The 18,010-nt window shown below is 45.0% G+C and overlaps 2 protein-coding genes across 2 annotated transcripts; one reads left to right on the top strand and one right to left on the bottom strand.

Annotated features, from left to right (window-relative positions):
* Nucleotides 1-5,591: 5,591 nt before the first annotated feature.
* Nucleotides 5,592-7,624, top strand: otol1b (otolin 1b). The gene is made up of 4 exons (XM_035765484.2): nt 5,592-5,964; nt 6,067-6,156; nt 6,272-6,343; nt 6,546-7,624. Exons 1-4 carry the CDS (start codon nt 5,670-5,672, stop codon nt 7,439-7,441), a joined length of 1,353 nt encoding a protein of 450 aa, XP_035621377.1. The 5' UTR covers nt 5,592-5,669; the 3' UTR covers nt 7,442-7,624.
* A 140-nt stretch (nt 7,625-7,764) lies between these two features.
* On the bottom strand, nt 7,765-17,813 carry LOC118378377 (high affinity immunoglobulin gamma Fc receptor I-like). The gene is made up of 6 exons (XM_035765385.1): nt 17,697-17,813; nt 17,525-17,560; nt 16,080-16,370; nt 14,859-15,125; nt 14,396-14,671; nt 7,765-8,222 (listed from the first exon to the last, which is right to left on the bottom strand). The coding sequence occupies exons 1-6, from the start codon at nt 17,719-17,721 to the stop codon at nt 8,023-8,025; spliced, it is 1,095 nt and encodes a 364-aa protein (XP_035621278.1). The 5' UTR covers nt 17,722-17,813; the 3' UTR covers nt 7,765-8,022.
* Between the last annotated feature and the right edge of the window lie 197 nt (nt 17,814-18,010).

The raw sequence follows: 18,010 nt of genomic DNA, 5'->3' as shown, positions 1-18,010 counted from the left end.
ATGTTCACCCAGGAGGCAAACAACTGTCATCCTTCTCACTAGGGCTGAAAGGAAATGTTCACCCAGGAGGCAAACAACTGTCATCCTTCTCACTAGGGCTGAAAAGGAAATGTTCACCCAGGAGGCAAACAACTGTCATCCTTCTCACTAGGGCTAAAAGGAAATGTTCACCCAGGAGGCAAACAACTGTCATCCTTCTCACTAGGGCTCAAAAAAAGGAAATGTTCACCCAGGAGGCAAACAACTGTCATCCTTCTCACTAGGGCTAAAAAATGTTTACCCAGGAAATGTCATCCTTCTCACCCAGGAGGCAAACAACTGTCATCCTTCTCACTAGGGCTGTTCAAAGGAAATGTTCACCCAGGAGGCAAACAACTGTCATCCTTCTCACTAGGGCTAAAAGGAAATGTTTACCCAGGAGGCAAACAACTGTCATCCTTCTCACTAGGGCTGTCATCCTTCTCAAGGGCTAAATGTTCACCCAGGAGGCAAACAACTGTCATCCTTCTCACTAGGGCTAAAAGGAAATGTTCACCCAGGAGGCAAACAACTGTCATCCTTCTCACTAGGGCTAAAAGGAAATGTTCACCCAGGAGGCAAACAACTGTCATCCTTCTCACTAGGGCTAAAAGGAAATGTTCACCCAGGAGGCAAACAACTGTCATCCTTCTCACTAGGGCTAAAAGGAAATGTTCACCCAGGAGGCAAACAACTGTCATCCTTCTCACTAGGGCTGAAAGGAAATGTTCACCCAGGAGGCAAACAACTGTCATCCTTCTCACTAGGGCTGAAAGGAAATGTTCACCCAGGAGGCAAACAACTGTCATCCTTCTCACTAGGGCTGAAAGGAAATGTTCACCCAGGAGGCAAACAACTGTCATCCTTCTCACTAGGGCTGAACAAGGAGGCAAACAACTGTCATCCTTCTCACTAGGGCTGAAAGGAAATGTTCACCCAGGAGGCAAACAACTGTCATTCTTCTCACTAGGGCTGAAAGGAAATGTTCACCCAGGAGGCAAACAACTGTCATCCTTCTCACTAGGGCTAAAAGGAAATGTTCACCCAGGAGGCAAACAACTGTCTGGTCTTTCACACACGCACACACACTCACACACGTATACCTCACACATCTTCCCACCTGCACTCCTACATCCTCTATACTGACACTTGGAGATCTTCTTTCCATTTAGAGTCTTAGTTCATGTAAAGTATCCATGCAAGTCATCCTGCCTCTGTCCCTGCTTCACTGCTGCTGCTTAACTCTTGGCTGTATATGTCTTTCTCCATGGTGCTGTACTGTGGGAGCGCCTGGGGTCACGGGCAGTGCCAGTGTTAAGTGAGTGGGCAGGTGAGCGGCTCTTGGCTCCCTGTGGCGAGGCCAGTAAACTGACCGGTTCTGTTGTGTGGACTGAATAGAGGAGTGAGACTGAGGGGTGGAACCTCAACGGGCCATCTCAGGGACAGACCACAGCAAAGGGAGAGAGAGACTGAGGGAGAGCAGGGGGCAGGAGAGGGCTAATAAGAGAATGCAAGAAGGAGAAAGATGGAGAAAGAAAGAATAAGAAACAGGTGAAAATTGTATATATGCAAATGTGTGTCTTTGTGGGAGGTCAAAGCACAGTCTTATATACTCAATAACTTGAATATGTAAGTACACACAAAGTTCTTTCTCACTACACCTGGAATCAACCCCCCTCTCTCGATTCCTCTCCCTCCACCTCATCTCCCCTCTCTATTTCCCTCTTTCATTTCCCCTCTTCCTGCAAATGTTTTTGGCTGGTCATAGATCCCTCAGGTGGAGGTCTTTAACTACTGAACCATGACCTCTGGTGGTAATAGTTTCATTTGTATCAGCCATAAGCTGTCCTGTTACCCCTGTGAGATTGAGTTTCATATAATTTATGGAAAGGACCATTCTTCTAACAAGAGAAGTGTGAAATTGAACCCTAACCCATATCCTGAGGAGATGTCAACCTTTTCTCTTACTATACCATAAATGTATGTACATGGTCTTTGGGAATTATACCGTGTCTTTCCATGGCTGTGTGGATAGTTGGTCCCACTGACTGTGCAGTGTGGCTGTGTGGATAGTTGGTCCCACTGACTGTGCAGTGTGGCTGTGTGGATAGTTGGTCCCACTGACTGTGCAGTGTGGCTGTGTGTTCACCTGTAGAGAGGGTTAGAGAGATAAGCAGTTTCCTTTGACGACAGCTCAGGTTTAGTAACTGCTGAGTGAGACAGTGAGATTATCAGTGCTCTTTAGACTAAAGCTTTTCTTGGACAATCACCAAGTAGATAGTAATGATACAGATCCTTGTCCTGCGGTAGATACAGAGAGAGGATTTGGGCTCAGTAGGCGGGCGAGTGGGGCACCTGTAGCTAATGATTTTACAACTGTAATCACTATCACGTCTATACTCCTTTCCACAAGCTCACAAGGACTTGACCAATATGGCCAGGGGAAATGTACCTTCTTGTATTGTGCTGCATTCCCTCCACCTGTAGTAAGACTGACGTGTATGAACCCCACTATGGGGCCACTGGAAACCTCCCAGCTTGGCTTTTGTTTCCCAGTCAGAGTGGGGCAGCAGGGTGGCTGCTGGAGGAATTTCTCTTATATCAGGTGACCCGTCGCCCCTCTCCCCTCGCCCAGCCCACACCGGGGTAGTGCTTCTCACAGGCACTGTATCCAGTGTCACAAAAGCACATTTTACACAACGGGTACAGAGAGTGGGCCACGGTGCGGTGCAGTGGTTCTGCTTGGTCCAGCTCCAGGCTCAGCTAGATTAGCATGTCGTTGGGTTTCAAACCTCCCCCTGGGCTTACAGCTCTACTCCTCATTGGTGGGGATGTCCATCATCAAAGCCTTAAAGAGATATCAAGAGGTCCAGTGTTGCTGCTGCTGCAGTCTCCATGGTACTGTTAGACAGGGGATCAATGATTAGACGGGCCCGTCATAATTAGGTAAGTGTCCATTTGGATTTATTGCTTTATACTGAGCTCTGTTCCATAAGCGGTTTCTGTTTTGTTTGGCCTTTTTGTTTGACAAACCATTGGGAGGTGATAGGTTGAGTGCCTGTAAGTTCTCAATCAACATCTTTGTGATGAAGGTATGTCTGGCTGTGCTGTGACAGTGGAATATTGAGTGGTTCATATATAGTGGCATGAAAAAGTAGGTGAACCCTTCGGGATTTACCTGGATTTCTGCATAAATTGGCCATCAAATTTGATCTGATCCTCATCTAATTCACAACAATAGACAAACATAGTGTGCTTCAACTAATAACACACAATTATTGTATTTTTTATTGTTTATATTAAATACATACTTTTCCCAACCGACACTGTGAATGTTTAAATTATGTGAACACCAAGGCTAATGACTATGTGAACACCAAGGCTAATGACTATGTGAACACCTAGGCTAATGACTATGTGAAAACCTAGGCTAATGACTATGTGAACACCTAGGCTAATGACTATGTGAACACCTAGGCTAATGACTATGTGAACACCTAGGCTAATGACTATGTGAACACCTAGGCTAATGACTATGTGAACACCTAGGCTAATGACTATGTGAACACCTAGGCTAATGACTATGTGAACACCTAGGCTAATGACATCTCCTGAAGCTAATTGGAGTCAGGAGTCAGCTAACCTGGAGTCCAACCAATGAGACGAGATTGGAGATGTTTCTTTAGAGCTGCCCTGCCCTATAAAGAAACACAAGAAGAATTGCTTGATGTGAACCATGCCTCAAACAAAAAATAGATCTCAGAAGACCTAAGATTAAGAATTGTTGACTTGCATTAAGCTGGAAAGGGTTACAAAAGTATCTCTAAAAGCCTTGATGTTCATTAGTCCACGGTAAGACAATTTGTTTATAAATGGAGAAAGTTCAGCACTGTTGCTACAGTACTCTCCCTACGGGTGGCCGTCCTGCAAAGATGACTGCAATAGCACAGTGCAGAATGTTCAATGAGGTTAAGAAGAATCCAAGAGTGTCAGCTAAAGACTTACAGAAATCTCTGGAACATACTAACATCTCTGTTGACGAGTCTACGATACCTAAAACACTAAACAAGAATGGTGTTCATGGGAGGACAACACAGAAGAAGCCACTGCTGTCCAAAGAAAACATTGCTGCACGTCTGAAGTTTGCAAAAGTGCACCTGGATGTTCCACAGCGCTTCTGGCTAAATATTCTGTGGACAGATGAAACTAAAGGAACACACAACATTATCTGTGGAGAAAAAAGGCACACCAACATCAAAACCTCATCCCAACTGTAAAGTCTGGTGGAGGGAGAATCATGGTTTGGGGCTGCTTTGCTGCCTCAGGGCCTGGACAGCTTGCTATCATAGACTTGGGAATTCATTTTTCTGTCGACCAAGACATTTTTCAGGAGAATGTTAGGCTATCTGTCCGCCAATTGAAGCTCAACAGAAGTTGGGTGACGCAACAGGACGACCCAAAACACAGAAGTAAATCAAGAGAATGGCTTCAACAGAAGAAAACATGCCTTCTGGAGTGGCCAAGTCCTGACCTCAACCCGTTTGAGATGCTGTGACATGACCTCAAGAGAGCGCTTCACACCAGACTTCCCAAGAATATTGCTGAACTGAAACAGTTTTGTAAAGATGAATGGTCCAAAATGTCTCCTGACCATTGTGCAGGTCTGATCCGCAACAACAGAACAAATTTGGTTGAGGTTATTGTGCCGAAGGAGGGTCAACCAGTTATTAAATCAAGGGCTCACATACTTTTCCCACCCTGCACTGAATGTTTACACGGTGTGTTCAATAAAGACCTGAAAACATATGGTTTGTGTTATTAGTTTAAGCAGACTGTTTGTCTATTGTTGTGACCTAGATGAAGATCAGATACATTTTATGACCAATTCATGCAGAAATCCAGGTATTTCCAAACAGTTCACATACCTTCTTCTTGCCACTGTAAAGTAGAACAGTCTGCAACAGAGGAAGCAACAGAGAGATGGATGGAAAAGAGAGCAAAAAAGAAAGGGGTCAAACTTAATTTACCTGAAGAGTTGATAAGATGTTTTCTAGATGTTTTTTTGGAGGATTGTTGTTGTTAGGTCTCAAATGTTCCACTGCCCTGAGTTGAAATAACGTTACTTTTGAGCAACTGTAAATATTAACGTGGGATGTCCACCTAATATAATCAGTTTTGAAATATTTTTTTTACAGGTCAGAACAGGTGAGCATCTCATGAAAAAGGCTTTAGTTGAGTAATCTGCTACTGAGATCCTCACTAAAGTCATTGGAGCAAAGTTTCCCCTCAATCCTATTCTAGTCTCGATTGTAATTTCCCCATATGCAGAGCAGTGTAGCGATTTAGGAAGAACAACCACAGCTGGGTTTGAACCAAAAACCATGCAGTGGCAGGGTAAGCTCAGTATATCCTGTGCCATAAAGCTCCAGACCTCTTGGCAGAGGCTGTAGTAAGTAGTATTTTTTACATACAGTGACGCTACATCAGTGTAGAAGAAGTGACAATTTCTTAATTTCTCCCTCGTTAGATCCTTCTTTAACATCAGGATGCTCCCCTATCACTCGGCACTCTTGGCAGTGCTGTCACTCACAGTGACCAGTGTATCGACGAAGACCACTCAGCGGCCAAAGTACCAATACACCAAGAAGCCCATGCCTTACCGCGAGCAGCCCCAGATTACCATGCAACCCCTAACCCCCATCATCCCTAAGACACTGAAATCAGTGGAGAAATCAGATCCCATGGACCCCTACCCTCTGGCTACCACAGAGACCACAACCTACCCCAGCGATGCCTACCAGGATTACTATACTGAAACCACAGGGCCCCCTGGTGTTGGGCATGATAATTACACCATGGATTATAATGAGTGCTACTTCAATTTTTGTGAGTGCTGTCCACCAGAGAGGGGCCCTCGAGGGCCAAAAGGGGACAGAGGACTACCAGGTATTGAAATCACTATGACAACATAGGGACATTTAACAATACCAGTATGCTGTAGTGGTGATCCATTAATTTTGATGTCTTGATGAAACAATTTTCTCACAGGTTCACCTGGAGAAGAGGGGGAGCGAGGACCCAGAGGCTTTTCTGGACTGGCTGGTTCAAATGGAACTATGGGGCCAAAAGGAGACAGAGGTGAACACAACACAATTTTTTAAAATGAGAAACATGTACACTTTACTGGCCGTGTGAGCAAACAGTAGATTTATTGATTATTCAAAGTTGTTTGTTTTCTATCTCCCTTTTCCAGGAGTTAAAGGTGACCTAGGATACCGTGGAATGGCAGGAACTCCAGGTAACCCAGGGAAACCAGGAGAGAGAGGTAACAAGCCATTCCTTTTAACACATATAGGCATGTGATCGGTACAACATAGAAAATCATGAAACAAGGCTACCTGTCCCTGTTCAAGCCTCCATATACTGATTATTAAATCAACATAGAATCAATTCATATCTTCCTCATAGATTCTGTCTGGGCCTAGATGCTGAAATGGTCCACTTACACTGTGCTCTGCGCCCTGCAGGTGGATTTGGCTTCAAAGGTGAAAAAGGTGACAGCGGGCCCCCTGGTGTCAAAGGTAACCAGGGGGAGAAGGGTGAAAGCCAAAATGGGACTAAGGGTGAGAGAGGGGAACCTGGAATGGAAGGCCCAACAGGGCCCCCAGGGCTGGCTGGAGTGCAAGACCAGAAGGGGGACAAGGGGGACAAAGGAGAGTGTGGGACATTTGGAGAGAGAGGACTGAAGGGCGATAGAGGGGACCCTGGGCCTCCAGGTATTCAGGGACAGGTGGGTCTTCCTGGGGTGGATGGCATGCAGGGCTCCCCTGGTGTGGCGGGCAACCAGGGGGATCTAGGACCCCCAGGGGCTCAGGGTGAGCCAGGGGTGCGAGGGCTGCCTGGACCCCAGGGAGGGAGGGGGATGTTTGGGCCAAAGGGTGACAGAGGCCCCCCCGGGATGAGAGGGGACAGGGGCCCTCGGGGGATCAGAGGGGCGAAGGGTAACGGGGTGATTCAGAAACGCTCAGCTTTCAGTGTGGGCCTCACTCCCAGCAAGTCCTTCCCTCCATCGGGCTTCCCCGTCCGCTTCGACAAGGTCTTCTATAACGGAGAGAACCACTACAACTCCTCCTCCAACAGCTTCACCTGTGCCCACAGGGGGGTCTACGTGTTCTCCTACCACATAACCGTGCGGAACAAGCCCCTGCGCGCCGCCCTGGTAGTCAATGGGGTGAGGAAGGTGCGGACGCGGGACTCTCTCTATGGCCAGGACATCGACCAAGCGTCCAGCCTGGTGCTGTTGCAGCTGGCGGTGGGGGACCAGGTATGGCTGGAGACACTGAGGGACTGGAACGGTGTCTATGCCAGTAGTGAGGACGACAGCACCTTCTCTGGCTTTCTGCTCTACGCTGACAAGCCCTGACAAATTATCTGATATCTAATACAATCTACACTGTAACTCTACTGTACCTCCACAGTACCTAAACAATCTCTACTGGCAGTCCTCCATACCACCCATACAGTACCCCACAGACCAGCCCCTCTGTACTCCTGCTCTACACAGACAAGTTATGACAATGGAGCCCACTATACCACCACAGTACCAGGGACTGTAAAACACCTCTATATGAGTTGGCAGCACTCACCCCATCTCTCTTCATACTCCCTCTATAGACCCATCAACATACAGGCATTTTTACAAGACTGTCAATCTGGTAGAATGAAAAATAATGCAAGTAAGACTGATAGCACTGGAATAGTTAATGTTTATTACTTGAGGAATACTAATCACACAATGTTTCCCAGGTTAGGTTAAGGAATCAGTACATCGTATCGCTGTATTATGAGCTTTTGTACACTTTTGAAATAAAATCAATATGTAAATATTTTACTTTGACTGGATTTATTTGCATTGAACTTACACTCAACAGTTCAAATACAATTCATTGTTTCATTCACAACCTAAAAGACAAATAACATTTTAATGAACAATTCTTAAGGAATTTAGAAGTCCTTCCACACCACTGTTCCATCATCTGAACCAACAGCAGGGGCCAGTGTGTTTGGAGAATCACCGGATACATCAGGGAAGGTAAGGGGCTCAGAAGGCTGGATAGCGGTGGTGGTCTGGGGAGGTCCTTTCATAGGATCTGGATGAGATGGAGCTCTGGGTTGGAGTGAGACAACTGGTCCCTGATGTATCCCTGTTAACACAGAGTCAGCATCAGGGGTGTCAGTTGGGTATGTCAGAGTATGGCACATAACATTTTATTATGTCACATGAGCTGAACACAACAGACCTTACAGTGAAATGCTTTCTTACAAGCCTTTAACTAACAATGCTTTAAGAAGTTAAGAAAAAAAAGTGTTACGTAAATAAAAGTGACAAATAATTCAACGGCAGCAGTAAAATAACAATAGCAAGGCTATATACAGGGGGTACAGAGTCAATGCGCATTGATATATATAGCCTTGCTATTGTCATTTTACTGCTGCTGTTTAATTATTTGTCCCTTTTATTTACGTAATACTTTTTTTTCTTAACTTCTTAAAGCATTGTTAGTCGAGGTAATTGTAACGCTTGTTGAAATGGGTAGACCAAGGCGCAGCGTGATTTGGGTTCATCATAATTTATTTAAATGTGATCCAGCAACAAAACAATAAAGAGAAACAAACAAACAAGCGTACAGCCTTGTAGGGCTCAAAAAGCAACAATAGAAAAACAAGATCCCACAAACAACAGGTGGGAAAAGGCTGCCTAAATATGATCCCCAATCAGAGACAACGATAGACTGCTGCCTCTGATTGGGAACCATACCAGGCCAACATAGAAATACAAAAACTAGACTACACATATAAATAATAAACTAGAACATTCCCCCAGTCACGCCCTGACCTACTCCACCGTAGAAAATAAAGGCTTTCTATGGTCAGGACGTGACAGTAATATGTACACTACCGTTCAAAAGTTTGGGGTCACTTAGAAATGTCCTTGTTTTCCATAAAAACATACATGAAATGAGTTGCAAAATGAATAGGAAATATAGTCAAGACGATGAGAAGGTTATAAACAATGATTTTTATTTGAAATAATAGTGTCCATCAAACTTTGCTTTTGTCAAAGAATCCTCAATTTGCAGCAATTACGGCCTTGCAGACCTTTGGCATTCTAGTCGTCAATCTTTTGAGGTAATCTGAAGAGATTTCACCCCATGCTTCCTGAAGCACCTCCCACAAATTGGATTGGCTTGATGGGCACTTCTTACATACCTTACGGTCAAGCTGCTTCCACAACAACTCAATAAGGTTGAGATCAGGTGACTGTGCTGGCCACTCCATTATAGACAGAATATCAGCTAATAAATAGTTATTGCATACTTTAGTTTGGATATGTGCTTTGGGTCATTGTCCTGTTGTAGGAGGAAATTGGGTCCAATTGAGCGCCGTCCAGAGGGTATAGTATGGCGTTGCAAAATGGAGTGATAGCCTTTCTTCTTCAAGATCCCTTTTACCCTGTACAAATATCCCACTTTACCACCACCAAAGCACCCCCAGACCATCACATTGCCTCCATCATGCTTGACAGATGGCGTCAAGCATTCCTCCAGCATCTTTTAATTTTTTTCTGAGCCTCACGAATGCTCTTCTTTGTGATCCGAACACCTCAAACTTAGATTTGTCCAACCATAACACTTTTTTTCAATCATCCTCTGTCCAGTGTCTGTGTTCTTTTGCCTATCTTAATATTTTATATTTATTGGCCAGTTTGAGATATGGCTTTTTCTTTGCAACTCTGCCAAGAAGGCCATCATCCTTGAGTTGCCTCTTCACTGTTGATGTTTTGCGGGTACTATTTAATGAAGCTGCCAGTTGAGGACTTGTGAGGTGTCTGTTTCTCAAACTAGACACTCTAATGTACTTGTCCTCTTGCTCAGTTGTGCACCTGGGCCTCCCACTCCTCTTTTTATTCTGGTTAGAGCCAGTTTGTGCTGTTCTGTGAAGGGAGTAGTACACAGCGTTGTACGAGATCTTCAGTTTCTTGGCAATTTCTCACATGGAATAGCCTTTATTTCACAGAACAAGAATAGACTGATGAGTTGCAGAAGGAAGTTATTTGTTTCTGGCCATTTTGAGATTTAATCGAACCCACAAATGCTGATGCTCCAAATACTCAGCTAGTCTAAAGAAGGACAGTTTTATTGCTTCTTTAATTATAACAACAGTTTTCAGCTATGCTAACATAATTGTGCCAACACAGTGTGCCATTGGAACACAGGAGTGATGGTTGGTGATAATGGGCCTCTGTACGCCTATGTAGATATTCCATGAAAAATCTTCAGTTTCCAGCTACAATAGTTATTTACAACATTAACAATGTCGACACTGTATTTCCGATAAAGTTGATGTTATTTTAATGGACAAAAAATGTGCTTTTCTTTAAAAAACAAGGACATTTCTAAGTGACCCCAAACTTTTGAACAGTAGTGTACATATAGGTAGAGTTAAAGTGACGGGGGGACCGATTAGTCGAGGTAATTGAGGTAAAATGTACATGTAGGTGGAGTTAAAGTGACAGGGGGACTGATTAGTCGAGGTAATTGAGGTAAAATGTACATGTAGGTAGAGTTAAAGTGACGGGGGACTGATTAGTCGAGGTAATTGAGGTAAAATGTACATGTAGGTAGAGTTAAAGTGACGGGGGACTGATTAGTCGAGGTAATTGAGGTAAAATGTACATGTAGGTAGAGTTAAAGTGACGGGGGACTGATTAGTCGAGGTAATTGAGGTAAAATGTACATGTAGGTAGAGTTAAAGTGACGGGGGACTGATTAGTCGAGGTAATTGAGGTAAAATGTACATGTAGGTAGAGTTAAAGTGACGGGGGACTGATTAGTCGAGGTAATTGAGGTAAAATGTACATGTAGGTATAGTTAAAGTGACGGGGGGTCTGATTAGTCGAGGTAATTGAGGTAAAATGTACATGTAGGTAGAGTTAAAGTGACGGGGGGACTGATTAGTCGAGGTAATTGAGGTAAAATGTACATGTAGGTATAGTTAAAGTGACGGGGGGTCTGATTAGTCGAGGTAATTGAGGTAAAATGTACATGTAGGTAGAGTTAAAGTGACGGGGGGACTGATTAGTCAAGGTAATTGAGGTAAAATGTACATGTAGGTAGAGTTAAAGTGACGGGGGGAGTGATTAGTCGAGGTAATTGAGGTAAAATGTACATGTAGGTAGAGTTAAAGTGACTATGCATAGATAATAAACAGGGTAGCAGCAGCGTAAAAGAGGAGTCTGGGTAGCCCTTTGATTAGCTGTTCAGGAGTATTATGGCTTGGAGGTAGAAGCAGTGAAGAAGCCTTTTAGACCTAGACTTGGTGCTCCGGTACCACTTGCAGTGCGGTAGCAGAGAGAACAGTCTATGACTAGGGGGGCTGGAGTCTTTGACAATTTTTAGGGCCTTACTCTGACACCGCCTGGTATAGAGGTCCTGGATGGCAGGAAGCTTGGCCCCAGTGATGTACTGGACTGTATGCACTACCCTCTGTAGTGCCTTGTCGGTTGGAGTCAGAGCAGTTGTCATACCAGGCAGTGAGGCAACCAGTCAGGACCTGTAGAAATTTTTGAGGATCTGAGAACACATGCCAAATCTTTTCAGTCTCCTGAGGTTGGTAGTTTGTTGGTGATGTGGACACCAAGGAACTTGAAGCTCTCAACCTGCTCCACTGCAGCCACGTCGATAAGAATGGGGGCGTGCTCGGTCCTCCTTTTCCTGTAGTCCAGAATCATCTCCTTTGTCTTGATCACATTGAGGGAGAGGTTCTTGGTCCTGGCACCACACGGCCAGGTCTCTGACCTCCTCCCTATAGGCTGTCTCATCGTTGTTGGTGATCAGGCCTAGCGCTGTTGTGTCATCGGCAAACTTAATGATCATGTTGGAGTCGTGCCTGGCCATGCAGTCATGAGTAAACAGGGAGTACAGGAGGGGTCTGAGCACGCCCCCCTGAGGGGCCCCCATGTTAAGGATCAGCATGGCGGATGTGTTGTTACCTACCCTTACCACCTGGGGGCGGCCCGTCAGGAAGTCCAGAATCCAGTTGCAGAGGGTGGTGTTTAGTCCCAGGGTCCTTAGCTTAGGGATGAGCTTTGAGGGCACTATGGTGTTGAACGCTGAGCTGTAGTCTATGAATAGCATTCTCACATAGGTGTTCCTTTTGTCCAGGTGGGAAATGGCGGTGTTGAGTGCAATAGAGATTGCATCATCTGTGGATCTGTTGGGGCGGTATGCAAATTGGAGTGGGTCTAGGGTTTCTGGGATAATGGTGTTGATGTGAGCCATGACCAGACTTTCAAAGTACTTTTGGCTACAGGTCGGTAGTCATTTAGGCAGGTTACCTTAGTGTTCTTGGGCACAGGGACTATGGTGGTTACAGACTCAGTCAGGGACAGGTTGAAAATGTCAATGAAGACACTTGCCAGTTGGTCAGCGCATGCTCGGAGTACACATCCTGGTAATCCATCTGGCCCTGCGGCCTTGTGAATGTTGACCTGTTTAAAGGTCTTACTCACATCGGCTACGGAGAGCGTGATCACACAGTCATCTGGAACAGTTGATGCCCTCATGCATGCTTCAGTATTGCTTGCATCGAAGCGAGCTTAGAAGTAATTTAGCTCGTCTGGTTGGCTCGTGTCACTGAGCAGCTTGCGGCTGTGCTTCCCTTTGTAGTCTGTAATAGTTTGCGAGCCTTGCCACATTCGACGAGCATCAGAACCAGTGTAGTATGATTCAATCTTAGTCCTGTAGACGCTTTACCTGTTTGATGCTTCGTCAGAGGGTATAGCGGGATTTCTTATAAGCTTCCGGGTTAGAGTCCCGCACCTTGAAAGCGGCAGCTCTACCCTTTAGCTCAGTGCGGATGTTGCCTGTAATCCATGGCTTCTGGTTGGTGTATGTACGTACAGTCACTGTGGGGATGACGTCCTCGATGCACCTATTGATAAAGCCAGTATCTGATATTGTGTACTCCTCAGCGCCAATCGGAAGAATCACGAAACATATTTCAGTCTGTGTTAGCAAAACATTCCTGTAGCTTAGCATCTGCTTCATCTGACCACTTTCTTATTGACCGAGTCACTGATGCTTCCTTCATTAGTTTTTGCTTGTAAGCAGGAATCAGAAGGATATAATTATGCTCAAATGGAGGGCGAGGGAGAGCTTTGTACGTGTCTCTGTGTATGGAATAAAGGTGGTCTAGAGTTTTTTTTCCCTCTGGTTGCACATTTAACATGCTGGTAGAAATTAGGTAAAACGGATTTGAGTTTCCGTGCATTAAAGTCTCCGGCCACTAGGAGCGTTGCCTCTGGATGAGCGTTTTCCTGCTTGCTTTTGGCCATATTCAGCTCATTGAATGTGGTCTTAGTTCCAGCATTGGTTTGTGGTGGTATGTATACAGCTATGAAAAATACAGATGAAAACTATTTTGGTAAATAGTGTGGTCTTCAGCTTATCATGAGATACTCTATCTCAGGCGAGCAAAACCTCGAGACTTCCTTAGATTTCGTGCACCAGCTGTTGTTTACAAATATACATAGACCCCCACCCCTTGTCTTACCAGATGCCGCTGTTCTATCCTGCTGAAAAAGCGTAAAACCCACCAGCTGTGTGTTATTCATGTCGTCATTCAGCCACGACTCGGTGAAACATACGTGATCGTAATTAGTCTATTTTATTTTAGATTGATTGTACATTGGCTAATAGGATCGATGGTAATGGTAGATTACCCTCTCGGCAACGGATCCTTACAAGGGACCCGGACCTTCGTCCTCGATACCTCCGTCTCTTTCTCCTGCGAATGACGGACATGAGGTCCTTGTCAGGCGCATGAAGTAAAACCTTCCTGTCTGACTCGTTGTAGAAAAAAGTACGGGATGAGTAATCGCTGTCCTGATATCTAGAAGATCATTTCGGTCATAAGACACGGTGGCAGAAACATTGTACAAAATAAGTTACAAATAATGCATAAAAAACATACACAATAGCACAAAAGCACAATAGCATAATAGCATAATCGTAAAATGGCAGCCATCTCCTTTGGCGCCATACCCTATAGCTCAAGACCAAAAATGTTCAACTAGGCTACAAAAATTTTACTAAAATCATTCCAAACCCAATTAAAATGCAACAGCTGTTTAGCGTGTTGGTTGGCTGGCTTCAGGACCATGAGGAGCGTTGCTCAGAGAGAAGCTGTCCCCCCCTCCCTGCCATACCCTAAGTTTAGCCGAACTGACGCCACTGGTCAGCATTATGAATCCTCCTAAAGATAGACTGCATCACTACAATTTTTTTCTGGTTTCTCATGTGTTCTGAGTGTTCACCTGTCACTCGCCCATAAGGTACGGGCTCGCTGAGCCTCTTCAGCCCCAGTGTAGGAATGCTGGCTTTGCACCAGTACCGGCCTGAGTCCCTCAGTACTGTGACTCTGTCCTGGGAAGAGGCAAGCCCCAGACTCAGCCCGTCCTGGTAGAAGTAGTAGTGGATGTGTGAAACGGGCTCACGGGCGTTCAGTTGAACATGACACACCAGGAGCATACGGTCTTTATGGATCAGAGGGTCATTGGGCACAATCTCCAGCATGGGTTCTGTCAGAACCTCTACAGGGGAGAATACAGAGCATTAATACTGAAAAGTATTTCTCACATACCTACTGCTATTCAATTACCTTTAAATATGATATTATAGTGATGATAATGGAATGATGAGGGCAAATCTAATTTGAAATCTGATTCCTCATCCTACACAAACTCAAAATGACAAACCACACCTGGCTATCAACCTCACCTATGATGGACACCGAAGCAGCCACTGAGATCACAGAGTTGGTTTGCCTCCGTCCATCCCAGGATGCTCTGCACCAATAGGATCCGTGGTGTTGCAGGGTAAGGTTAGTGACACACAGCTCTGGTCCAGACTGTCTCTGAAGCTCCACCCCGTCCTTGTAGAGTATGACCTCAGTCAGTCTAGGGTTTCCACGGACACGACACATCAGGGTCATTGTCTCTCCAACCAGCATGGGCAGGGGCGGGGCCTGCAGGATGGCCCACCCACCTGGGCAAAGAGTAATAAGTAATTTTAATTAACGGGATGGTGTAGTCCCTGTCTGGCCTGTTGACAGGTACCCTCTATGGTCTGGTGTGCTACAGGTATAACTTAGTCTGTTTCTGCTTCTTTTGCTATTGTCACACATGTTTGGTGTGACAACAAGAAAGGAGTCGTCTAATACAGACTGCTAACAGAAGGTCAACCAAACTACACTGAACAAAAATATAAACGCAACATATAAAGTGTTGGTCCCATGTTTCACGAGCTTAAATAAAACATTCCAGAAATGTTCCATATGCACAAAAAGCTTATTTATATCAAATGTTGTGCATTTCTCCTCTGACACCTGACAGGTGTGGCATATCAAGAAGCTGATTAAACAGCATAATCACTACACTACACATGTGTACCTTGTGCTGGGGACCAGAAAAGGCCAACCTAAAATGTGCAGTTTTGACATGCTGCCTGCAGGAATGTCCACCAGAGCTGTTGCCAGAGAATTTCATGTTTTAGAGAATTTGGCAGTATGTCCAACAGGCCTTACAACCGCAGACCACATGTGACCTCGCCAACCCAGGACCTCCACATCTGTTTTCCTCACCTGTGGGATCGTCTGAGACCAGCCAACCAGACAGATGATGAAACTGAGGAGTATTTCTGTCTGTAATAAAGACTTTTTGTGTGGAAAAACTAATTCTGATTGACTGGGCCTGTGCCTGGCTCCCCACTGGGTGGGCCTGGCTCCCAAGTGGGTGGGCCTATGCCCTCCCAGGCCCACCCATGGCTGCGCCCCCTTTCAGTTGTGGGAAATCCATAGACCAGGGCCTAATGAATTTATTTAAATTGACTGATTTTCTTAACTGTAACTCAGTAAAATTGTTGAAATTGTTGCATGTTGCATTTATATTTTTGTTCAGTATAGATGTCATCACGGCTCAATATTCATATGGGTTCTCTTACCGTCCACCTCTATTTCTATAGGCAGGCTGTGGAGGGTGTGTTGTGTGCTTATCCATGTGGTTCTCAGGCCCTGGCAGTAATACTTCCCACTCTGCTGTGGCCTGGCCTTCCATAGGACAAAGTACTCAGACTCCTGGAGCTGCTCTCCCCCCCTGAACCACTGGTACCTCCACTCGGCCGACACTTTCCCAGGAACACTGCACTTCAGACGCACTCTCTCCCCTGAGAAGATCCGGGGTCCCCCATTAACTAGCTCAGCCACGGCTTTCAGCGGAGCCCTAATGGGGAGAACTTGAAGAAATGTTGACAGGTAAGTCTTTCTGACATTTTGAGTAGATTACTATGGCTGTGTTTACACAGGCAGCCCAATTCTGAAATTTCTTTCCACTAATTGGTCTTTAATTTCTCCCCAATTTCGTGGTATCCAATTTTTTTAGTAGCTACTATCTTGTCTCATCGCTACAACTCCCGTAACAGCGCGCATCCAACCCGGAAGCCAGCCGCACCAATGTGTTGGAGGAAACACTGTGCACCTGGCAACCTTGGTTTAGGCCTGCCACAGGATTCGCTGGTGCGCGGTGAGACAAGGACATCCCTACCGGCCAAACCCTCCCTAACCCGGACGACGCTAGGCCAATTGTGCGTCGCCCCACGGACCTCCCGGTCACGGCCAGTTACGACAGAGCCTGGGCGCGAACCCAGAGTCTCTGATGGTACTACTGCGCCACCCGGGAGGCCCCCCACTAATTGGTCTTTTGACCAATCACATAAGATCTCTTCACATCAGATCTTTTTCAGAGCTGATCCGATTGCTCAAAAGCCCAATTAGTGAAAAGAAATATCAGAATTGGGCTGCCTGTGTAAATGCAGCCTACCAGAGAGACTTAAGCATAATTTCTGAGCATAAATGGTAAGTTAAGTCTTATTTACATGGTCACCTAACATTACAAAAGACAGCTAATGTTCAGTTCAGTAGTGTATAACTATTACGTAACTCAACTCATGAAAATAGACAATTTACATGTATTTTTATTTAACCTTTATTTAATTAGGCTAGTCAATTAATAACAAATCCTTATTTACAATGACGGCCTACCCCAGCCAAACCAATTGTGTGCCACCTTATGGGACTCCCAATCACGGCCGGATGCGATACAGCCTGGAATCAAACCAGGGTCTGTAGTGATGCCTATAGCACTGAGATGCAGTGCCTTAGACCGCTGCGCCACTCGGGAAATACATACTGTATTTCATATGTTGCCATTATACAAGACAAAACTGGTTTGAAGAGAAGGATTTGAATCTCAGAGGCTGCGTTTACACAGGCAGCCCAATTCGGGTCCTTTGCCACTATTTAGTATTTTTCACCAATCAGATCAGATCTTTTGCCAATAATTGGTCAAAAAGTGTAAATGTAGCCAGAGAGTAGTGTACTTAACACATACCTTGTGGTACAGCCCATTTAGGTAGTGTCGAAACAACTGAAACAATAAATAACCATTAATCATTCAAATAACCAAAAATAAATCCAGTGATCATTCTGTCAATCAATCAATGATCATCTATACACATAAATAATTGTCTGTAATCTCTATAAGTAGACTGAAAGGAACTCACCAAGGAGGCTCAGTAACAGCTTCATGTTGAATGTTATGCTTGTGCTTCTGATGGGGCTGATTACACTACAATCTCTATATATTGTCAGGGGAAATGAGACTAGTTTTCAGTTTCGATCGCAAAAAATACCATCTAATTTTTCATGAAATAATTGCATAATGCTCTTCCTGACATTACAAATAACTTTGGGGAAGTTTCTTTTTAGGAAGGAGGGAATTACGAAAGCCCTGGGATGCAACCTCATGTGTGATGTAAAAAAAAAACAGCAGTAAGTTTGCCAGCCCAGCAAGTATATAATTTTGAAGCTGTCACAG

This window comes from Oncorhynchus keta, chromosome 1 (genome assembly GCF_023373465.1).
Source record: "Oncorhynchus keta strain PuntledgeMale-10-30-2019 chromosome 1, Oket_V2, whole genome shotgun sequence".
Lineage (NCBI taxonomy): Eukaryota > Metazoa > Chordata > Actinopteri > Salmoniformes > Salmonidae > Oncorhynchus > Oncorhynchus keta.
The sequence above is the reverse complement of the archived record's forward strand: the minus strand, read 5'-3'. Positions and strand labels throughout refer to the sequence as shown.